Source organism: Pungitius pungitius, chromosome 3 (genome assembly GCF_949316345.1).
Source record: "Pungitius pungitius chromosome 3, fPunPun2.1, whole genome shotgun sequence".
Lineage (NCBI taxonomy): Eukaryota > Metazoa > Chordata > Actinopteri > Perciformes > Gasterosteidae > Pungitius > Pungitius pungitius.
In genome coordinates, this window is record NC_084902.1 from 20,034,208 (window position 1) to 20,059,943 (window position 25,736).

Here is a 25,736-nt window from a genome sequence, read left to right on the forward strand (position 1 = left end):
TTCAGACCTGATCTGGAGGTTGGACACACTACAGTTGTTTCACCTGATGCACTCGAGCACTCCATGAGGTGGGCTGTAGAGCTGAAATATGGAAACATGGAAACCTAAGTCGTGTGTCTCTTGCAACCCATGCCTGCCTTTATGGCACGAAGTATTCAGAGGGTATGTTTCTGTCCGTGGGGCACACCAGTGGCCTGCCTGACTTTGGGAAGCTGGTTAAAATTCTAGTTGTGTCCAGCAAAGTGTCTTTCTTCATAGAACCATATCATGCATGGTACATGGAGCACCTGCGGAGTTATGAGTTGATGAAAAAACAGTCTTCTGAACTGGTGATTGTGGAATTACATGAACTAAATGGATATCAACCCCTGTATCCATACACAAAAGCAGGCAAACTGATGGTAACATCAAAAGTTTTTCTTCATTAAGGTATAGTTGAGCTGTTATTTTACTTTAAATGGCGTTCCTCTCCTTCCTCTGAAAAACGTATGCAATATGTCCATAAACGTAAAAACATGTTTTAAACAGAATGTTTATTAATGTTTCTTTATTGTTCATTTTGTCTTTTCTTACATTCTTTTTTTTTTTTTTCATCACCAGAGAAGTCGTGAGAGTTTCTCAATCGCAAGATGCTGTTGCGTGTGATCATTTCAGCACAGGACATTAGAAAGCTCCGCTTGGACTCTGTTCCAGATTCGGTTCACAGCCTGAAACTGGTGTTGAAAAACAAACTGCAGTTACGCTCTCCATTTGACCTTCAATATGAAGATGAGGATTTCAAAGACTTCTGTAACCTCACGTGTGTTGACGATCTACCAAAAGACAAGGTGACATTGCAAGTCGTTTTCTGCCCTGTCTCTTCGGACTCAAGTTTGGACACTTTAGGCTCTGCTGTACCATCATCTCCGGCAGCATCCTCTTCAGCTCATTCATCTCCGACGACGTCCTCTTCATTGAGCAGCCAAACGGAGGGCTTTGCGGGTCAACGTTCACAGCACTGGCCAACTCATTTTCCCATTCCCACCTTCTCATATGATGTTGAGCTCAGGCAGGGCAATGGTGCTTTTAAAGAAAGTGGAGCACTTCTATCCATTTCAAAGGACATGAAGTCTCAGATTCTGCTCAAACTTGCTGAAACAATATATTCATTCATGACCTACCCTACACTTGAACATTATGGATGTGTAGCCAAGGCACTTGTTGAAAAACATCCTTGCCTTACAGAACCTGGCTCCACATCTGGATGGTATGGATGGAAACACAGCATAAAGTTCAAGATGGGCAATTACAGACAGAAATTAAAAGCTGTGAGCTGCCGAGAAATGGAGGTTAATTCTGAGAAAAGAGGTGCTGGGGACACGCGAGGGAAGAGAAACAAAGTCAAGAAACCTAGACGGTCTGAAACAAATTTTCTTCCAGATCTCCCCCAGGGAAGAGACAGCAGAAGTCTTGAAGAAGATAGAGAAAAGATGGTCCAGGAGATGAGAAAAACAACCCCAAACCTAGCCTACATTGATAATGCAATGAATGCCACATACGCACTGAGAAGACAGGAGATCGTTGAAGAGGAGCCACCTGTGGCCGAAATGAGTCAGATGGCCTGCCCTTTTTACTGAAAGACGGGTAAAATGTGTAGTTTTTCTTAGCCATTGCAAAGTAGTAATGTTGTATTGTGTATATTGGAGGGCTCTATGCTAACATTCCTCCCATTGAGCACATGTGCTCCTAAAGTGAAATATTTGGGAGTCAAATAAAAAATTGTTTATGTAACGCTTAAATAATGTTTGGGTCAAGCGTGATCCATTTTTACATTTGATAACAGTGAAAGAAATCCTCGACAATTCACCTTATACCTGTAAATTGATGACTTCGGATGTGACCCAGAATATACAAACATGAAAATATTTTAGTTTTGCGATATTATACCGAAAGTCTCGCGATAATTGTGATATTTTGTTTGCGTTGCATCTCGCCTGACATGTACCCAAGAGTATAGAAGCAACAAGAGGAGAAACTCAACAAAACGTTGTGCTGCATTCAGTCCAAGATGGCAGCGCTGCACTCAATGGAATGTTCCATTGCAAGCTGTTAGTTGTAGTGCTGAAATGTGAAAATTTAGGTGACTTAATTTGAACTAAACCTGTAATCTTACTTCTCTACATAGATCGTCAAGGAATTCACCAGGCTCATGTCAATGGACATCAACAAGTTCTATGAGGGTCTTGACAGCCATCTGCATAAACTTCTTCAGTTATTCCGGTTGAAGCGCTTTCAGGAAGTTCAAGAAATGACATCTAATGGAGAGTCTCGACAAGGATGTAAGTGCATATTTGTTGTAGTTGTGATCCACATTAATAGTGCAACCCCACTGAGTAAAGGGACCCAGATGTAGATTATGACACAGTAAACTTCCTCTAATTAATGTGCTTGGATAAGCACTTTGATACGTACTGAATGAATAAGAAATGGCTCAGTAAGATGGAGGAGATGGAAAGAAACTCTGGGTTTGTTGAATATAACCTGCCTGTGAGAAGGTCAGAGTTTAAGTTACCTCTTTGAACTGAAAGCTAAGTTTCCGTCATTTGAGGGTTGACAAAAATCAGAGTTCTGATATCAACTGAATTCACATATCGTGTTTTTGCAGGCATCAAACCAAAGGAAGAGAGCAGCAGCTTTGCAGGGACTGCCATGGTACATGAAGGAAAATGCTTCTACATTGATGAAGAGATGTGAGGTAAGCAGCAAAATATTGTTCAATGATACAAAAACTAGTTCACAATAGGCATATCACATATGCATATCATTTCAGGCATCCTCTGTGTGGAGATTTCAGTAATGTTTGAACGTGTTCATTTTCTGACACTTGAGCAAGTTTCTCAGGGAGAGATTCCTATTTTGTATGTATATCTTGCTGCATTTTACTGCAGCAAGGCTGAACATTCCCTTAGAATGGATCAAGATGTAGATGTTGATAGTCATTGAAGTCATTGATAGTCATTAGAGAGTTGGGTTTTTTTCCCCTCAAAGAAAGGATGCTCTTTATTTTAATTTTGTTCTTACAAGTGGGACACAGTGTAACTTCAGTTTTTGACCAGCCCTGAAAGAGTTAAAAGAGCATAAATAAAGGTCCTTATTGAATTGTCTTTTAAGCTATTTTTTTCATGTGTTAATATTTAAGTTTCACTGGCAAATAAAAATGTTACCCTAACTTGATAAAATAAGTTATACCAACATCTTTTTTAGTTCTCTTAAGTAATGTTTTCCACTCCACATTACTTGATACAGAAAGTTAAGTCAACAAATCGTGAGTTGTATCAATTATGTATTCCATGTTAAGCCAACTTGATTCACAGTTGAAGGAACTTGATAAAATATATTTAACCAACATCTCTTAAAGTTATCTCAAATAATATTTTCAGCTCCAACTCACTTGATACAGGAAGTTGAGTCAACAGACTGCAAGTTGCATCAACTCGTGTTTTGAAGTGTGATAAACTTGACACTATTAGTTGACTCAAATTAACTCGGTCAAAGCAACAAGATGACTTGATATAGTTAAGTTGAGTCAATTTCTTTTTACAGTGCAGTCATCCTGTGTAAAGATCAGCACATCTCCATGTTAATTCTTAAAAATATTCATGAACAGACAAGACACGGTGGGAGAAATTACATCCTTTCCAAATTGAGAGAGAGGTTCTGGGTAACTCATGCCAATGCAGCAGCAAGGAAAATCTTGTCAAATTGTCCTTTTTGCAGACGAAAGAAAATTGTGTGAACAAAAAATGTCGGATCTTCCCAAAGAGAGGATTACTCCAGACTTACCTCCATTTACTAACGTGGGAGTGGACTATTTTGGGCCTATTGAGGTAAAACAAGGACGTTCTTATGTGAAACGTTATGGAGTTATCTTTACATGCATGGCCAGCAGAGCAATTCATTTAGAAGTGGCACACTCGTTAGACACAGACTCCTGCATAAGTGCTATTCGTCGATTTATATGCCGAAGAGGACCCGTGGCACACTTTTGCTCAGACAATGGCACAAATTTCACAGGTGCAGAAAAGGAACTAAAAAGAGCAATTGTAGAATTAAACCACAGATCAATTGAGAAGGCTTTAATTCATGACAATATCAAGTGGACTTTCAACCCACCTGTAGCTTCCCATCATGGCGGTGCTTGGGAAAGCATGATCAGACTGGTCAGGAAGGTCTTGGTATCTGTTTTACATCTACAGACTCTAACTGATGAAACGTTAGTCACAGTCTTATGCGAAGCCGAAGCAATCTTGAATGACCGACCAATTACGAGAGTTTCTGAGGATCCTAATGATTTAGAGCCACTAACACCTAATCATCTTCTTACTTTGAAAAGAAAACCAGTTTTGCTTCCAGGTCTGTTTGATCAAAAGGACCAGTACGTAAGACGAAGATGGAAACAGGCTCAGTATCTTTCAGATTTGTTCTGGAAAAGGTGGACAAAAGAGTATCTTGCTACGCTACAGGAAAGTCAAAAGTGGAACAAAACACAACGTAATCTTATGGAATGAGATATTGTTTTGATTGCAGATGCTACAGCACCACGAAATTCTTTGATGATTGGAAGGATTATTAAATCCTTTCCAGACAAATCAGGCATAGTCAGATCTGTGCAAATCAAATAGGACTATTGGTAGAGCAGTCAATGTAAAAGTAAAACATGCACCAAAAGGGGGGGTTGATTTGTTTATTTTTATTTGCAAACGTTGTTTTTCGTTGTATAAATGTCTCCATATATGAATGTTTATAATTGTCATGTCTTGAAGTGCCATGAACAATTAGGAGCCGGTTGTGTTGGAGCCATTCTGAATACCACAATGGGGAGGCGCTGTTTCTGCCACCAGCCTATTTAACACCAGGGCTAATTAGTGCAGGTGTGGCGCACAGCGAGGCAGATAACTTTTGACCGTGAGGCACGGCGGATTGTGAACCGAATTGTTTGTTTTTGTTATATAATTAAATGGATTGACATATCCGACGTTAAGTTAAGAAGTGTGAAAGTAGGTTATTTTTAGTTTGACACAAACAGCACGCCGGAAAACACGAGTACAAAACAACTTAAATGTGCGCCAACATAAACTTTACATGTGCTTTTCTTCTGATATTTCCACACATTATGTAGATAAAACCTGTGTTGTTTCCCGATTAACTTTGGTGTTTTCATCTGCTGCGACAGGCATTGACCCGATGAATGCCTTAAAGCGACACAAAATCCACTCATTTAATTTAATTTAGAATTTTAATTCAGGGCAACAGTGAAAGTGAAACCTCTCAAAGCTGGGCTATAAGAACTAATTGCTGAAACAAACACATTTAGCTGTGGGCAGCAGGGTATGTTTTGGACAGATCCAAATTATAAAATGAGAAAATTATTCAGTCTGATAAATTCTGCCTTTCATTCAAAGCACACAGCTTACTTAAATTAAAAGATTAGTATGGCCTTTGTGTTGGTACATCCACTTATTAAATGAAATCATCAAATATGGTTGTAATCCTTTGGCTAGTAAGCTACTTTGATTTCAGAACCCTGGTATTCATGATGTGTCTGGTAAAAAAATAAATGTAAATGAACATGGCTGCAATACTAATAAGACAGAGATATGACCGTTGCCAGCATGCGTCACAACAACTTCTTCTAAGGAGTGAAAGAATAGCCTGCTTAGTGCTCCTTTTTCCAAAAATGAAGCGAGGAAACTCCACCAGGATTTACAGTAAAACTGACATGTAATGTACTTGTATGGCAATTTTCAAGTAGTCTAACACCTATAATCTCTTCACTACATGTCAAAAACCATTCATAGACTGATGACAGGAGGTACTATACACAGTGCCACCTGTCCTTCAGTAACTAACATTCACATCAATCACAAATGATAAGAACAGCTACGTTGTGCTGGGAGGACAACGTAGCTGTTCTCAGTGATGTCCGTGATGTCACCCAAAAATGACCACCGTGGTTCATTCGTGAAGCGGACTTAATGGTACTGTGACCCACTAACCCCCTAGCTAACGTTTGTTGCTTGTTGGCATGAAAAACACACAATTTGGTTTAGTCACCATAAAACTCTTTAAAGTCACCAATAAAATGTAGATTGTAGTGGCCATTTGTCCTGGAGACCAATAAATCATTAAATGTCAAAGGGCCACTGCTGCACCTCGTTTTGTTTCCTTTCACGCAGTAAGAAAGCGGAAGCGGAAGACAGGAGAAGATCCTGGCAAAAGGTCAAGATAAAATATTTAAAAAAAATGCATGGTTGGTGAGTGCCTCAAAAGTTTGCAAATGGTGTAGAAATTACTGAGTACTGAGTGCTCCCATCAAAAACGCCCCTGTAGTATCTTGGATACTTCCGGTTAAGTTAACCGTCATTACATTACATTACATGTCATTTAGCTGACGCTTTTATCCAAAGCGACGTACAATAAGTGCATTTCCACATAGATACAAACTCAGAAAACAAGTAACAAGAAAGTACATTTTTCATCAAATGAGCAGTTACAAAACATGTTATAGAAAAGTGCCATTATAAGTACAATTTAAGTGCTATCATTTGTTAGTGCTACGGTTTGCTAGTGTTTTAGTCAAGGTAGAGTCTAAAAAGGTGTGTCTTGAGTTTTCGACGGAAGATGTAGAGGCTCTCTGCAGTCCTGATGTCATCGGAGAGCTCATTCCACCATCTGGGAGCCAGGACAGCAAAGAGTCGCGATCTCGTCGAGTGCTTTTCTCTCAGTGAGGGAGGAATGAGCCGCTTGGCAGATGCAGATCGAAGTGTGCGGGTTGGGATGTAGGGTTTCACCATGTCCCGGATGTAGACTGGTCCCGATCCATTCACAGCATGGCACATCAGTACCAATGTTTTGAACTGGATGCGGGCAGCCACTGGTAACCAATGAAGTGAACGGAGAAGCGGTGTGGTGTGGGAGTATTTCGGAAGGTTGAAGACCAGTCGAGCTGCTGCATTCTGGATGAGCTGCAGTGGTCGTATGGCGGTACCTGGGAGACCCGCCAGCAGAGAGTTGCAGTAGTCAAGGCGGGAGATGACAAGCGCCTGAATGAGTACCTGTGCCGCCTTCTGAGTGAGAAGGGGTCGTATTCTCCTGATGTTGTAGAGCGTATATCTACAGGATCGTGTCGTCGCTGCGATGTTGGCAGTCAGGGAGAGTTGGGAGTCAAGTGTCACGCCGAGGTTCCTGGCACTTTGAGTGGGCGTTAACACGGAGTCGCCGAAGTTAACGGTCAGGTCCTGGGTGGGCGAGGTTTTTCCAGGGAAGAAAAGTAGTTCGGTCTTGTCGGGGTTGATCTTCAGGTGATGAGCGGACATCCACTGGGAGATGTCAGTCAGACATGCAGACTTCCGTGCCGCCACCTGAGTGTCCGAGTCGGGGAAGGAGAGAATTAATTGGGTGTCGTCGGCATAGCTGTGATAGGAAAAACCGTGTGAGCGGAGGGGGGGACCCAGGACGGAGCCCTGAGGAACTCCAGTTGTAAGGGGACAAGGTTCCGACACTGATCCTCCCCAAGTTACCCGGTAGGTGCGACAATCAAGGTAGGATGAGAGAAGAGACAGCGCGGATCCTGTGACACCAAGTTCCTGAAGGGCGGGGATAAGGATCTGGTGGTTTACTGTGTCGAATGCTGCAGAAAGGTCCAGTAGGATGAGCACAGAGGAGAGCGAGGCGCCTCTAGCAGCGTGAAGTTGTTCCGTGACAGCGAGGAGAGCAGTCTCTGTGGAATGGCCCGCCTTGAAGCCTGACTGGTGGGGGTCTAGGAGGTTGTTACTATGGAGGTAGGAGGAGAGTTGGTTGAAGATGGCTCGTTCAATTGTTTTGGACAGGAAGGGAAGGAGGGATACCGGTCTGTAGTTGTTTACTTCCGAAGGGTTGAGGGTGGGTTTCTTCAGGAGTGGGTTAACTCTTGCTTCCTTCAAGGTGTTGGGGAAACGGCCAGATAACAGAGCATTGTTAATGAGACATGTGAGGAAGGGAAGAAGATCGGGGGCGATCGACTGTAGGATATGGGATGGGATGGGGTCAAGGGGGCAGGTGGTGAGACGGGCAGAGGTTATTAAGGTAAGGACTTTGTTAGGGGACAGGGGTGTGAAACAGGGAAGTGAGGGCGATTGGGGCGAGGTCTGTGCGATATAACTCGAAGGAGGTGGGTTGGAGAAGGAGGAGCGTATGTCGTCTATTTTTCTGGTAAAGTAGGTGACAAAGTCTCCTGGGTGGAGGGGGGAGGAGAACTGGCGCGTTCGAGGAGGTTAGTGAAGATGGAAAATAGTTTTTTGGGGTTGGAAAATGAGGACTCAATTCTGGATTGGTAGAAAGCACTTTTTGCAGAGGAGATGGAGGCAGAAAAAGATGAGAGAAGCGACTGAAACGCATGCAGGTCACCAGGTTGTTTGTATTTTTGCCATTTCCTTTCAGATGCTCGCAGAGTGGCTCTCGTAGCACGCACCGATTCAGTCAGCCACGGATCTGCCAGGGGATCTGCCAGCTGACCACTCCCCCGTCGTTAGTAAACAACAGGTTGATTGCCCTCAGCCGAAACTCGTCCAAATGCAAAGCAGCAAGCACGTTGACACCCTAATCAGTGGACAACAATAACAACAACTGGCAGTCAAGTTAGCTTAAAACAAGAAACTAATATATAAAGCAGTAGCAGTTAAGTTTCACTTAAAAACAGCACAAGCAACAACAAGTTTAGCAGACTAGCTTGGTTAAAGAAAATATACTCAATCCGATTTCATGTCTCCTGGAAGTCTGAAGATCTGGTAGAAGAGATGCACAATGATCAGTTCCAGTCCAGAACTCCGAATATAACCCTACACGGCTGCGCTGACCACTCCTCCGTCGTTAGTAAACAACAGGTTGATTGCCCTCAGCCGAAACTCGTCCAAATGCAAAGCAGCAAGCACGTTGACACCCTAATCAGTGGACAACAATAACAACAACTGGCAGTCAAGTTATCTTAAAACAAGAAACTAACACATAAAGCAGTAGCAGTCAAGTTTCACTTAAAAACAGCACAAGCAACAACAAGTTTAGCAGACTAGCTTGGTTAAAGAAAATATACTCAATCCGATTTCAAGTCTCCAGGAAGTCTGAAGATCTGGTAGAAGAGATGCACAATCTCATGTGTTGACGATGTCACAGAGGTGTGCGCTTGTGTGAAATAATAAAGATGGACGCATACAGCGCCAATGACTAATACTAGAAAATGCATTTCCTGCTGAAAATGCGTTGGAATGCAGAAAGCTGAAATTAATTTCCAAAAGTTGCTTAAAGTACAGAAATGAAACAAGCTGAAATTATTCTAAACATTGCTGAAAGAATAGAAAAAGCTGAAATACATTTAAAAATTGCTGAAAATACAGAAATGAGAAAAGCTGAAATGAACTTGAAAGAATTGCAAAAAACAAATGAAAACAGAAATGAATTAGAAATAATACAGGACTAATAAAAGCTTAAATTACTTCTAAACATTGCTGAAAGAATAGAATTAGGAAAAGATGATTAAATGTATTAAAAAATACATTTTGTAGTAATAAGGTTTAGTACTAGTTATAGTTGTAATTGTGGAACTAGCAGTAGAAGTAGTAAGTACTAGTTGTACTATTATTTGAAAGCAATTGTGGTGTACCTATGGTCGAGGTAGAGATAATCATTGAGACTTTTATTTTGAAATAATGGAATTGGGTGAGGGGGGGTTGGGAGAGAGAGAACGTTTGTTATTCAAACCAAATGGACTAGGTAAAATAGATTTGTACAGCGCTCTTCTAGCCTTCTGACCACTTAAAGCGCCTTAACACTACATAACATCATTCACCCATTCATACACCAATGACAGAACCTACCATACACAGTGGCACCTGCCCAACCAGTAACTAACATTCACACACTGTAGTCACAGCTAGAGGAGCAATGCTGGGATTAAGTGTCTTGCCCAAGGACACATTGACATGCAGGTTAGCCGGGCATGAGATCAGACCGCCAACCCTCTGATTGGAGGACGGCCGTGCTCCCCACTCACCCACAGTCTAAGAAAACTAAGACGTTATTAATTGATGGGTCTCATCAAACGTCACAGTAAGAATTCTCTCTTAGTGGTACTATTTGAAAGAGCAATAACTATTCAACGAAACAGCTTTATCCTAAGCTTCATGGTTAAATTACAGATAATCATTGCAGCTTTTATTTTGATATGATGGTATTGGGTGAGGGGGTAGGGGGGTTGAGAGACAGAATATTTTTTATTCAAACTAAGAAGCTATCAATTGATAAGCCTCATTAAACATTACAGTAAGAATTCCCTCAATCGGGGGTTTGTTTTAAAATGATGGGATTGGGGGAAGAAAAAGAGAACTGGGAAGAGGGAGGAAGAGAGGAAGACGGTAACGGGTGGGGGGGTGGAGAGAAGGAAAAGAGGTTCTGAAGTGTCCTCTGTAAGACCTGAAGGCATGTCAGGCTACACTAATCAGCTAATATGGATCAGCGCGTAGCCGTGGCACTAAAACTCACAGGGGAGAGCTAGACAGTGGTTTACACAGAATGGGCCCTGGAGCAGTTATACTGGGGTAGCCATAAAATAATGTGATTTTGAGAGACAAGACTAACGAACGCATCAGTGTAGTTTACATGGCTCAGTGCTGGTATTAGAGCAGTTTTAAAACATGTACTTACTGTTCGCCAGGTTTGTATTGGAGCCTATGGGGCTTGGGACAGACTTTGTCTCACTCTTGGGCTCCTCAGGACAAAAGTAAATAACTGTGGGATTCCATACCCATATGAGTCCGACCAGTACAAGCACGGCATCGTTTTGATCCAAAAATTAATATTTTGGCCGTAAGGGCAAAAGTACCATATTCTTTTTACTGAACTCAGACACGGCTCCCACTCTGTCTCTTCCTGCTCCACTCTAAGAAACGCAATACACATCAATGTAAAACTCAGCAACGGCCCCAAAAAACTAATGAAACATAATTAGTCATTATAAAAAAGTATAATAGATATCAACAAGCATTCTTTTATAAAATAGGTTAGACTTTTGTCAACATTTTAAAGTTCAAATGGTGTCTAGCCGAAAGAATGGCAAAGTTGAAAGTTAAAGAAGTTTAAGAGGATTTGAAAACAAACTCCATTTTAAAACCATGTTAAATTTTATGTTTTTAAGTAATATAAATTATAAGAGCTAGAAAGCTGAAAAGTCATAGCACCCCTCTCCTGAATAGGGTTGGGTATCGAGACTTGAGAATCGATTGGAATCGGGACTAGCGTTGCGATTTACCCGGTATCGTTCAAAAGTTTAAAATTCGATTCCTAGTTTCGATTCTCAGTCCGCTGGCGCCGACCGGAAATAGAAACCGCTGAACACCAACGACAAAGCGTCCACCGGAAGTGTTGGCATAACAGCACTGTTAGGTTTCCTTCGGTTAAGAGGGAAACAATAACACTGACACCCAATGAAGAAATAAAACAGGCAAGGTAAGGCAGTTAAAGAAAGTAGAATTATTTACAATACCAAAAAGAACATAACAGGTAGGTTTGAAAAACGGTGTGGGGCAGAGTGAACTGTGGGGGGTTGTGCCAAACAAAATTAGAAAAGTACAATAAAACCAGGCCTAGCTCAACTCGGTGGAAAGAAAAATGAAAACAAAAGGCCTGACTCTCTTCTATAAATGTGTCCAAAATAACAGAAATACATTGGTGGCAACAACCCATAACCTAGTGAAATAACAACCGTGTATGTGTAACCTCAATGGACAAAAGTAAGAACCCCAGAGAGCACAAAGAGAGAGGCTTTATAATTGCCCTCCATATCGGATTGGCCGAAAATGGCCGGAGTATGGACCAATACCGGGGTGCTCTGGAGGCAGGGCCAGCAAATACTCCGCCCCTCACCTGTAGGACAAACAAAAAAGGTGAGAGCAAGAGAGACACACATCTCTACACGTAACAAGCACGATCGAACATGGATAGCGTGCGTTGGGGGTCCAAAGTGTAGTTACACAAACCGAAAACTCGGCAAAATGCAACATTTGCAGCAAAATTGTTTCATGCATAAGAGGGTGGTGGAGTCATGGAGTGGAAGTAAATGTGTGCCTAGGGTTGCCAACCGTCCCGTATTACCCGGGACATCCCGAATTATGGGCAATTTTCCCTCCAGTCCCGATTTCCAATCACAGCCTCCTAAGTCAATGACGCGTGAAAAACTCCCGGTTGTTGTGAATTTGTGACGCATCAGTGTGCGCGCGGGTGCCGGGTGGCCAGAGCAAAGAAAAAAAAGATTGTGCTAGCGGAACGGAAACGTAAGTTTTTCATGATAGGCCCAGAGCGCCTTTGAAGTCAGCTGTCACGTGATACAGTCTCTATGGATGGAATTACTCTGGTATCCAACAGCACCGTCAGAAATCTTGGAGTTCTCTTCGACCAGGATATGTCCTTCAACTCTCATATAAAGAAGACTTCAAGGACTGCCTTTTTCATCTACGGAAATCAAGAACTTCCTGTCTCAAAGTGATGCAGAAAAACTAGTTCATGCATTTGTTACTTCTAGATTACTTTGTTATCAGGCTGCTCTTGTAAATCACTTAAACCTCTCCAGTTGATTCAGAATGCTGCAGCACGTGTATTAACAAGAACTAAGAAATGGGATCATATAACTCCTGTATTAATTTCTCTGCACTGGCTTCCTGTTAAATCAAGAATAGAATTTAAGGTACTTCTCCTCACCTACAAGGCACTTGCTGGTGAGGCACAGTCTTATCTTAAAGAGCTTGTTACACCGTATTGCCCTACAAGGCATCTGCGCTCCATAGATGCTGGGCTACTTGTGGTTCCTAGAGTTTTAAAAAGTTGGATGGGGGCCAGAGCCTTCAGTTATCAAGCTCCTCTTTTGTGCAACCAGCTTCCACTTTCAGTCCGGGGGGCAGACTCGGTCAGTTCATTTAAGATAAAGCTTAAAACGTTCCTCTTTGATATTGCTTATAGTTAGGGCTGGCTCAGGGTAGCCTGGACCAGCCCTTAGTTAAGCTGCTCTAGGCTTAGACTGCCGGGGGACTTCTTAGGACACACCGAGCCCCTCTCACTCTCTACTTCCACAATCATCCATGTTTTTATAATGTACATCACTAATTAAGCTTTTTTCCGGGAGTTCTTTGTGTGGATCTTAGTTTCGTACGGACCCTGGTTCTGACTCCTGGCATGGCTCTGCTGACACCTGCTGCTGCCATCATCATTACTTTAAATATGATTCATATTACTGTCATCATAAACCAACATCGTTCTGCTTTCCCTCCCCACAGAAGCCTCTTTTTTGCATGCGCATTATAGTGTGAAAAATGTATATATTCTTGGTCGCGCAATTGGGAATTAAAAAATGGCTCTCTAGCGCCTCCTGTAAGTGCGCGCTGGAGATTTTCTTCTAGTTTCAGTGATTTACTTGAAATTTTGCACACAGGTCCTCTTGGATGTGCTCTACAAAAAAGTCTAATTATAGTATGCAAATGCGTCTAACAAACTTTTCCGCAATTTTGTAAAAAACACATTTTTGCGAACTCCTCGTAGACGCTTGGTCCGATTCTTACAAAACGTCAGGGAATGATCATTGCCTCATCTAATTAAGAGTTTCCCACCACTACAAATATCAATGCAGTAGAACTTTCCACACGGAAAGGATGTACATGTTTATTTGAATCTTTACTAGAGACGCATGTGAAAATGTATGATCATGCGATCAAGCCCCTGTGTCTTGTTATGTCTTATCAGTTGTCAGTTGATTCTGTTTCGTAAACATTCATAATGCTCATTCTTTGCTCATCAAGCATACATCTCACTAACAGAGACTAGCTGTATTGGTAAACATGAGTGTGAAGTGTAAAGTTTGCTGATGAAGTGTAAAGTTTGTTGAGTGAAAGTACCATCTTTCTGTCGAGAGATGACACGGAATGTACAGTATATGTTGGTTGATAATAACCAAACCTTGTTTCCCTGTCTGTCCACTAAGTGTTGTCTTGCACTGACCCTGGAAAGGTAGAGCACAGCGGGTGCTAAGTGGAGCCAAAAGCTGCCGAGATGCCTGCGTATGCATGAGTTTGTTTCTTAGGCTGAAAGGAACTGTGGCACCTTATTTACATTCAAACCGTACGTCTTAATTATTAACATAGTGTACTGTTTATTCAATTGACTCAAACCTTCATGTAATGTAATGCCACATGAGGTTTGTATAACGCATTTATTTTTTTGTGGAAAAATCCCCTGCTAAAAGAAAATACAAGTATTATGTGGAATCAGATGATGATGGCAGTCATGAAGTGAAAAGGACTTTTCTTCACTTCATATTTTCAATTTTTTTGGACACGTCTTTCCACACCATCATTATATACCTTTATCCAACTTGTCATCCACATTGGCATCCACCGTCGAACTAAAACACATTTTGACAAAAAAAAAACAATCTACCAAGAAGGAAATGAGAACACTAATTGATAACTACTTAGAGGTGTGTGTGTGTGTGTGTGTGTGTGTGTGTGTGTGTGTGTGTGTGTGTGTGTGTGTGTGTGTGTGTGTGTGTGTGTGTGTGTGTGTGTGTGTGTGTGTGTGTGTGTGTGTGTGTGTGTGTGTGTGTGTGTGTGTGTGTGTGTGTGTGTGTGTGTGTGTGTGTGTGTGTGTGTGTGTGTGTGTGTGTGTGTGTGTGTGTGTGTGTGTGTGTGTGTGTGTGTGTGTGTGTGTGTGTGTGCGCGCGCGCGCATTGACAAATAAATAATAAAACACCTTGGTGTACAAAATAATAATCTTGCATACGAGCTCAGACTTCCGTCAGCGTACTCGGCACATATTGACTGCACTGCCACCAGGCATTGCCCACTACTCTTGATCGCTCCATTAGGTTAGATTTATATACACCTGGGTCCCACCAATTCTAAGCACATAATCCCATGTTAACAGATTTTAAAATAACACAGTACACATCCACAAGTAACTTTAACAATAATTAGGAACCAAACATTAATAACTCTACACAATTTACCCTCTCCTTTCCCACCATACTTGGTTTCTCCCACTACCCATGATGCAACAGCACAGGTATAAAACACTTAGAAACGTCCATTCCAATCTTTTACTCGAAGTCAAGATTGCCGTGTGTGTGTGTGTGTGTTGCACTTTTTGTGTAAAAATAGTCTTTATTTGCTTGGTAGATGCTAATACAATTCCCTGTAGGCCTTGAATTTTTTAACACCTAAATTGATGGTAGTCAAGACAGCCGTGCCATCTTGTGATAAGTTGTGATTATCATATTGTGTTCCAATAAACATTTCCAGCATGTTCGATCTGTAATTTTTCTCCCCTTTAATTGCCAGCTGAGAAGTACAAGCCCCGTGGCCATCCAGGAACACCGACCTATGGGATCCCCAGCTCCAATAAGCTCCACTTTCAGGCTGGAGAGACTCTCCACTACTCCTGCCTGACCAGCCACCAGCTGCTTGGTGAGCCCATCCTCAACTGTGTCCCCGGACACCCATCCCAGTGGAGTGGCCTGCCACCTTGAAACTTGAAAAATATATTCTAAGTCATCCAATACAACCATTAATGAGTACATACTGTACAACATAATTATACACACATGCATGTAAAGTGTTGGATAATCTAATACATTTTTGGCTGAGATCAGATGAATAAAAGTATAAATCGCCTTCTTAAACGGAGGTGAACTGAAACCTCAATACTCCAGATTGAATGGTTTACGAAGCTTCTTAAACACTTCCATAACAAATCAACTACATTTCAACATTTATATTTACCTATAATTCCAATTATTTTGGCTTGTCGTTGCAACAATTGTGCTGATGCAAAAAAAATCCAAAATGTTTTAAGGTGAAAGCCTTTAAAATTAGAGCGACATTCCTTTCATATTGTTCCATTGATTGACATTCATGTCATTATGTGGTGCAGTATAATATGATGATAAAAAAATAAGAGCATGTCTAATCTGTTACGGCATCATTTAAAATTGATCAGATTGCAGGTGTTAACTGTAAAATGTATGGACAAATTAACAAGCAAGGCTGTTCTGTAGCTCTTGGCTGATTGTCAGCTTTGGTCTGGACCGGATGTGTTCCGAAGGAATATTTATTCTTTAAGTCTACAGTGCCTTCCTCACCAGCTGTCCCCTTGCCTTGCTTGCTGCACTTCATAGGGTCGACTTTTGAAACAGCCCATTTATTAGGGTCCTTGCTAGGACTATTCGTAGAGGAACCTATTGTATTTCAAGGAATTATTATTATTAGGGTCCTTGCTACGACTAGTCGTAGAGGAATCTATTGTATTTCAAGGAATTATTAGGATCCTCGCTACGACTAGTCGTAGAGGAACCTATTGTATTTCAAGGAATTATTAGGGTCCTCGCTACGACTAGTCGTAGAGGAACCTATTGTATTTCAAGGAATTATTATTATTAGGGTCCTCGCTACGACTAGTCGTAGAGGAACCTATTGAGTTTAAAGGGATTATTATTATTATTATTCTCACAAAATGCGGGCCTTTTTGGGGCCTTTACCATATTCAAAAAGTTGTTAAATTTGGCATGGATATCTGGACTGTTAAAAAATGTGATAATTTTTGGGTCTCACATTTGGGTATAAAGTCTCTATAGCACCCTGTAGAAATTTAAAAAAGACCACACTAGGCCAGTTTCCGCCCCTGATGTCCGATCAACTTGAAAGTTGGCACACAGGTGCTCTTGGACATGCTCTACAAAAAAGTCAATCATGGTATGCAAATGTCCCTAGATTTTCCGCCATTTGGAATTTTCGCTTCTCCTAAATGGTGAGTTTGATTGTCACAAGACCTTCGGTGGATCATTATTGTTTCAATTAACTTTAAAAGGTGTGTGGCTTAATCTGGCAGATTTTTACTTCCAAATCACCAAAATTATAGCATGTGTAAACATTGAAGCCCTGAACACACCCTAATTTTCTCATAATTTTTGAAGAATAGGGGGCGCTGCAATTAATTCTTGAAAATCTGCCTTTTTGGCCTGTTTATGATTTCTTGGTTGTAAAAGACTGAACACCTCCCAGGCATTAAACCCGATTCTTTTCAAAATCGCGCAATGTGATCTTGAGACCTTAGGCTCTAAAAACTGCATTTTTGCCGGAAGAATTTTCAAACTATGTGTGTCGGTAGCATATTTCTAAACATCACCATGAACGTTGAAGTTCTTCTTAACTCAACCATACTTTATCTAATCTGCTCCATATTTCTCATATAGCATGGACACCCTTTAAACATCCATATAATCATTTCTAATCTGTCCTTTTTTTTTTAAAGGAGATATTGCGGTTAATGAACTTTGCAAGGTGTGTGGCTTAATCTGGAACGATTTATAACCTCCAAATGGCTTGGCCTGCCCTCACCAAAATTATAGCATGTGTAAACATTGAACCCCTAAAACACTAATTTTTTCATAATTTTTGAAGATTTGGGGGCGCTGCATTTAATCATTAAAGATGTGCCTTTTTGGCATATTTTCATTATTTCTTAGAGATGTAAAAGACCAAACTCCTCCCAGGGATTAAACTCTATTCTTTTCAAATCCATGCAGTGTGCTCTTGAGACCTTGGGCTCTAAAAATTGCATTTTGACAGAAGAAGTATTAAACTATGTGCGTAGGGAGCAATTAATAAAAACAGCGTTTGAAAGATTTTGAAGGAAGTTGGGTCATGTATGGTATTTAGGGAGGCGTTTATTTTGGACTGGTAGTTCAGAATGTCCTGGTTATCACCAAGTCACACCTTGGGTGTCATTTATGAAGATGAAGTGAATTTAACGTGTAACTATAGATTGTTTCCTTTTAAATCCAATCTGAAATTGACCAAATGTAGTCTTGTAATTTTGAATTTTGAAGGCAACTAGCTCATGTATGGTACTATAAAAGGCTTTCATTTTGGAATGGTAGATCAGAATGTCCTGGTTATATGTTGACAGAAAAGGCCTAAGGCCATGATAATGTGGAAGATAAAGCTAGTTTCCATTGTGATATGGACATTGAGACAGTCAAACTCTATTATTTAGTGTTTATACCTGAGAGGCGGTAGAGGAGTGTTTTGTTTTTTTCTCCGGCAATTTGAGGGAGGTTCTCTGCCAATTTGAGGGAGGTTTTTCCATTCTAGGGGCTGAGATAACAAAAAAGGGCCACACAGTTTGAACCTGCATAATGATCAAAGCCCTTAAAACCTCCACACTGAAGGACATACGTGTCAGGGGGCCAGTGAAGATGTCTTATCAGTAACCTTGTTTTATGTTTTGACCTTCAAGTTTGTTAATTAAATAAAGAACTACTAAAATGTCAAATCTGTTGTGTGCAAGATCTCAAGCACACCAACTTGGTTGATCTATTTTTGTTAGTGAGCTAACTTTTGCTGTATGTAAAACATTCTAAATCCAGACCACCCTTGAATCTGCTTTTGTGGTTTGGTTTGTGATTACGTGGATTTCATACAATTGTATGTAGGTATAAATTCTGAAGAAACCATTAACTATTAATTGGATTAGAGTTTATCTTCTAACATGCCAATGGGAAAACTTTTACGTGGAGAATCTTTTGTGGAGAAAAACGATAAATGTTTACTTTTGTGTTCCAAAACATTAAATTGTTTTAAAAATGGAAAATAACATTTTACTTGTTTGTGAATAATGCATTTAAATTTCCCTTTCTTTCTCTAAAAGAGTCGACTGCAGACATAAGGGTGGAGAGTACCCAAGTAGCATTTGCAGTGTTCATTCCCATCATCCTTTCTCATTCACATCATTGGAATCTACCTTCACTTCTCAAAATAGTTTCAAATTATCACTGAAGGAGGGACAAAATGTTGATCTGTTCATAAATGTGCCCTCTGCTACTCATCAATGTCACCACAACGAATCATAAATGTATCACTTGTCAATGGTATAGTTCCCTCTGTATTACAATTGAAACAGGTGCTGTTTTCAGACTGAATTGACAAGGTACAAACACAACACAGAAAAAGACCTAAGCCATCACCAACAATAAAATAAATAAGATGCATATTAATGTAAATATTGCTAAGCAGCATGAATATCTCTCATTGCTCTCTCATTGTATCCCGCAGTTGGCCATGAGGCTTCATGGCCTAAAGAAAATCACAGTTATAGATTATCATTTTACTTTTTTAATGAATACACATGTATTATAATTATTTTTCCCATTAGCTTATTTTCTGAATTCACAGCCCTTTGTTCTGCTGTGCTTCCAGTAGAGCAGGTTTTAAGAAGAGCTTCTATCCAATCCGATACAGCTCCTAAGTCCTATAGACTTGCTATTTAAGTATATGCAAAAAATATGGTTCAGTCTTTAACCAATCATATCTTTGGTTTGACATGTCAGGCTTATTATTTGACGTGCCAGTGGTACATAGATAGCCTCATAACATGAACACAGTAAAAATAACACTGTTTGTATTATGTCGTGAATGATGGAGGACCAGGAGCGAGATGCAATCAAGAGTCTCTTTAATAATAAACAAAGGAAATTAGTCCTCGATAACAATAGAACTCAAAGTCCACGGGCGTTAAACAGAGCCACAACCGAAACAGCCAGAAAACCTGGAACTTGGTGACTGAGTTAGGGTTAGGGTAACTCCCACCAGGACAGTATTCAGGGATCGCAGGGTGCTCACTACCAGCCGGATCCAGCAAAGGAAACGAAGAAGGCGAGCCGCCGGAGGCACGTACCGATCGGGAACTCTGTGGACAGGCACAGTCAACTAACATGCAGGAGCAGACAGGGCAGAGCTGGACAGGGCAGGAGTGCTGACGTCTTGCACGAGAGCTCATGGAATAATCCGACAACAGCTGACAAAATCAGGTGGTAAAGGTTTCAGGTGAGACAATGATGAGGACGAAAGGGGAATCAGCTGTGAGGGATAATGAGGGGAGGAGAGAATGAACAGAAAGTGTTTGCCTGAAGGTTACCACAAGAGGGAGAAAGGGGACAAGGAAGGATGAGGGACCAAGGATCATGACAGTTTGCTTACATTTTAGCCAGAACAACTAAACAATAAGGTTACTATTAGCTTGTTGTGGGGAAGTAATTTGTCCCCTGAAAGTATTGCTGATCCTTTATTATTACATTAAGCTTCACAACGCCGCCAATTTCTCATGGCCTTCGCCTCTCCCCATTAGCACTGCATTTGAAACAATGGTGGAATCATTGATACAGCTGCAGAAGTATGTCAGCAAAGTTACTCTTCAAGAAAAAGGGTATTCAATAAATGCAGACCAGCAGGATTCTAGAGTGTCCTAAATGTTACATCTGATCTCTTGGAAAAAAGAGTGATTAGACCGCTTCAGGCTGAATGGTATGAACTCACACAGAAAAAATGCAACATATACAGTTAACTGCATTTTGAAAATAGCTTTTAGAGGGTTGGGATAATGGATGTCAATACCCAATGGGAAAACGTAGATCAGCGTGTAACCCAACCACAACTGACTGTATGATGCAGAGACAGCAACAATAATTCAGAACATATAGTCCATGATTTTACAGTACATGTCATTTAGCTGACGCTTTTATCCAAAGTGACTTACAATAAGTGCATTTCCACATAGAGATACAAACTCAGAAGAACAAGTAACAAGAAAGTACATTTTTCATCAAATAAGTAGTTTCAAAACATGTTATAGAAAAGTGCCATTATAAGTTTACAGTATACAGTTTAAGTGCTACCATTTATTAGTGCTACGGTTTGCTAGTGTTTTAGTCAAGGTAGAGTCTAAAAAGGTGTGTCTTGAGTTTTTGACGGAAGATGTAGTGGCTCTCCGCAGTCCTGATGTCATCGGAGAGCTCATTCCACCATCTGGGAGCCAGGCCAGCGAAGAGTCGCAATCTCACTGAGTGCTTTTCTCTCAGTGAGGGAGGAACAAGCAGCTTCGTAGATGCAGAGTACGTCAGTACCAATGTTTTGAACTGGATGCGGGCAGCCACTGGTAACCAATGAAGAGAACGGAGAAGTGGTGTGGTGTGGGAGTATTTCGGAAGGTTGAAGACCAGTCGAGCTGCTGCATTCTGGATGAGCTGCAGTGGTCGAATGGCGGTAGCAGGGAGACCTGCCAGGAGAGAGTTACAGTAGTCAAGGCGGGAGATGACAAGACCCTGAATCAGTACCAGTGCCGCCTTCTGAGTGAGAAGGGGTCGTATTCTCCTGATCTTGTAGAGCGTGTATCTACACCGCTGCGATGTTGGCAGTCAGGGAGAGTTGGGAGTCAAGTGTCACGCCGAGGTTCCTGGCATTCTGAGTTAACACGGAGTCGCCGAAGTTAAGTCAGGTCCTGAGTGGGAGAGTTTTTTCCAGGGAAGAAAAGTAGTTCGGTTTTGTCTGGGTTGATCTTCAGGTGATGAGCGGACATCCACTGGGAGATGTCAGACATGCAGAGATCCGTGCCGCCACCTGAGTGTCCGAGTCGGGGAATGAGAGAATTAGTTGGGTATCGTCGGCATAGCTATGATAGGAAAAACCATGCGAGCGAATAACGGAGCCAAGGGGGTTGGTGTACATTGAGAAGAGGAGGGGACCCAGAACGGAGCCCTGAGGAACTCCAGTAGTAAGAGGACAGATGGATTTGTCCATCTCTATTAAAGAAGTGTATTTGCTTCAACAATGTTGCTGCCATTATTATTAGATGAAAATGACTTCCTATGTAGGATTATAAAATTGTTATTTTTCCTTCTTTGTCATGAAAATATTCTGTGTGTACTCAGAGTTGGGACGAAGACTCTGCAGCTCTCCCTGTCCACAACTTACCATATGAAAACATCACTAAAAAGTCTACATTTGTGCACAGTTTGAGACAACTGAGTCAACATACAGTGTATGTCCCACTTCAGAATGGTTGGCTATTGTTTGCTCATGTTAAAAGTAACTCATAAATGAGTTGGCGCATAAGTTATAACATTGAATGGTAAATGGACTGAACTCTTTTCTAGTGTTCCAAATCATCAAAGTGCTTTAACACATGTCATAATTTACCCATTCACACAATAATGACAGGAGATACCATACACAGTGCCACATGCCCATTAGTAACTTACATTCCCATCATTCACACACTGTAGTTTCAGCTATGGGAACAACTTGGAAATATGCTTCTTGCCCAAGGACACATTGACACGGACACTAGCGGCGCATGGGATAAAACTGCCATCCCTCTGATCTGAAGGACAACCCTGCTCCACACTGAGCCACAGCCTAACCAGGCAGAGTGGGCCATTGTTAACTCAGTTCTGGTTCCCATATCTCAAAGTCAATGAGTCATTTGAATGGGTTTTTGGATAGCTGAGATTTTTACCTCAAAACTTCAGTTCAAGAGCAGTAAACATGATATTTGGCTATCTCCAAGGAGGCAGTGAAGATTAACAAGTAAACAAGATTACTGATAAGACATCAGTAATCTTGTTTTTTGTTTTGCCCTTCACGTTTTTTAATGAAATAAATATTTTACTACTAAAATGTGAAATCTGTTGTGTGTAACATCTCAATCACATCAACAGGTTGATCTATTTTTGTTAGCGAGCTAACTTTTGTTAGTAAATGGACTCAAGGCTAAAAGACCTATGCAGGGTCAGAAATAACTGATTGAGGGTGGACTAAAACGTTTTTTATGGGAATTTGTTGACAATGAGGATAAAAAGAATAACTTCAGTATCCTTTCATTTTTTTTATTTTAGTTGATGTAAATCTGAGTTGCTTTAAGTTGTCTTGAATGATGTAAGAACAGTGACTTCACGTGTGTATTTTCTCCACAGGAAACAAGAGAATATGAGGTTTTGATCTGAAGACACCAGTGATTTTAGTATGGACAGATAAGAAATCCAAGACTATGAGCCTCACAAAAATTTCTCCCTCAACACAGTATACATTATTATACTATATGTATCCTAGCACACTATTGCTTGGATTCACGGGATGTCTATTAAAAGTAAAATCACACAATTGAAAGCCAGTAAAATAGCATGCTTTGATCAAAGTATACACAACAAAGTTACTCTTCGAATTTATGATACTCTGCCTTAAAAATCAATGTGCTTTTAAATGCGTTGAATGGAATATCTCCATGAGATTAAGATGAGGACATTTATATTTTCCTCAAGTCTGTGTTTAAAACTTCACATGACATGGCTAGTCTGGCTCGTCATAAAGATTGGATGCAGGGAGAATAAGATCAATAGCACGAAGAACAACGTGATCTATTCACGTTTTTTCCAGTAATTATGTAGACTCTGGCCGGCCAAAGTGAAGGAAGTAATTCACATTTTCATAACCAACCAAAACTATTTCTACTTTTAGCAGGTGGGCAAACAAGGCCCCCTCTGTGCGCATATCTCCCACAGCAGTGCACAGAACCCGATTGTAGGTATTAACCGTAACTAATAGTTTATTGGTTTTAGTTTTATGTATTAAGAATCGAAATCTGCAAATTAACCTAACTGGTAGGCTACACATGGTCGCATCACATGCCGTTTGGTTTCACTCTGGATACACTGGTCCCCAGAATAAAAGTCCTGGGTTTTATCCTGCATAAAGCGGCTTATACACAATAAACAATATCCAAAAGCCGCAGCAGGCTAAGACATGAGGGGATCATACTAATGACGCGTCGCATTAGCATTTTGATGTTAGCTTTATTACTTCGTTTCAACGAGAAAACATACGCCAATCACTTACTTTACCGGATGCATTTTATTGGTCAAGTGAGTATCAAAAGCACAAGAAACTCCATTGAAGTGACGATGACGTTAACGATGGTGATGACAATGACGGTGACGCTGACGGTCAAAAGAAAGTTTTTCCCCATGCTCACCCTGCAGCCATGCTCCAAACAACCCGCCCCCACAGGTGAACAGACACACACTAATATACACACACACCACACCCCCTTACGGTGTCGTGGATACAAATGACGTCACACCACACGCACACATACAAACAATGTAGAAGAAAAGAATAATACAAAGAATAATCAAAACCCGATGTATGGCTCCTACACTGCATCTCATCTGTTTTGTGCAACATTATCACACAAGTCTCAAAGAGTTGCAGTGAGTTTGTGAGTGAAGAGAACAGGTCATGGTGTCATTATCCTCTGTGACATAACTTAACATGTGCCAGTCTGTGCGTTTAAAATAATCTTTCAGCTGCATCCATTGTTTTCTGATGGTTTGGATGGCTTCGGACCGCTTCATTAGCTGGGCGTTAATGTAATCCGTAAGAGCAGATAAATATGGTCAAACTGTCTGGGTGGGGAAAGGCTTTGTAGCTGCCAGGAATATTTGTGTAAACATGGTCCACTGGAATCTTTCAGGTCAAACAGATCTTAGGTTTTGTTGTTTGCTTCCCATGTTGTTGTTGATGTTCCCATCTCACTCCTAAAATGAGCATAATTTGTCATTTTCTTTCAGTATTTTACTGAACCATAAATAGTTTACAATTCCCATGGGGGATTTTTCAGCAATATATTGGAATAACAATCCGGATTTCATGCATTCACATGTTACATGCAGAATTATGGACGAATACATTTTTATTTGTACTTGATTTATCAGCATCAGTTTGGTGTAAAATTTATATTTAAACACTTTTGGTGACACCGCATGCACCAAAGTAAGCTGTTACTCATTTTGCCATTGCCTGTTTGGATATTCTGTCTAAATGCCGACACATGCCGGTGTGATAAAATTAATAAGTAACTTGTTTTTGGATCATGTCTTTGAAGTAATTATTAAGCTACTTCACAAACATGTTCAAAAACAGTTGCTGTTCAGAGAAAACAATGCATATTTTGACATTTTATCTCAATTGAAATATATTGTCTCCCTGTTAAATTTTAGGAGAGTAAATGGTTATTTTCCATGTCCTTGTTTTTGACTGAATGATCTGATTAGTTGATTGAAACCTATTTCTGAACTCCAATTCCTAAAAACATCCTCACATCAATATAATAGTTTATTTACAATTTATAGCCAGCTTTAAGCTTTTATTTTTAACAAACATGCTCCATTGTATGGATTGATTGCATGATATCATTTTGTATCATCTGCATATCAATGGACCTTACCTGATGAGATTGACTCATGGAAGCATATATATATATTGGGTGAATAAAGTGGTCCAACTACAGAACCGTGTGAAACTTTGGTGTGCATCGAGGATTTATCAAATACATTCACAATGAACCTGATAAACGGGACTAATGTGTTACAAGAGTACAGTGTAGTACAAGAAATTAATGGTAGAATGGCATGGAGCAGTACGAGCTAGACTCCGGTACGGAAACTGAGACTGAGGTGGAAAACGCTCTAGTTGCATTAGCAGAAATAACGTCCCCCGGTACGGCCCCTGTGATAATAATTGCTACTCCAGAAGAGGCTCAAAGACAGTGGAATTTGACCCAAGAACAGAAACCCGTAACAGTAGAAACCGTGCACGAACAGATAGAGACCTGAACGATTCTTTACGGTTCGTGTGGGGGGTAAACTTGGAGTACAATTGCTGTTGTTTATTGCTATGTTGGCCGCGTTTATCGGCTTGTATATGATTGTTAGAAATAGGGGAGGAAAGCAAGATTAAAACAAGAAAGAAGGACAGGAAAAAAAAAGAAAAAAAAAGTATGGAGGATTCTGTGAAAGC

The 25,736-nt window shown here is 40.7% G+C and overlaps 1 protein-coding gene across 1 annotated transcript; it reads left to right on the forward strand.

The window, feature by feature from the left end:
* The first annotated feature begins 614 nt into the window (after window positions 1-614).
* On the forward strand, window positions 615-16,276 carry LOC119214549 (uncharacterized). The gene is made up of 4 exons (XM_062560888.1): window positions 615-1,623; window positions 2,165-2,318; window positions 2,645-2,734; window positions 15,390-16,276. The coding sequence occupies exon 1, from the start codon at window positions 630-632 to the stop codon at window positions 1,614-1,616; it is 987 nt and encodes a 328-aa protein (XP_062416872.1). The 5' UTR covers window positions 615-629; the 3' UTR covers window positions 1,617-1,623; window positions 2,165-2,318; window positions 2,645-2,734; window positions 15,390-16,276.
* The last annotated feature ends 9,460 nt before the right edge of the window (window positions 16,277-25,736 follow it).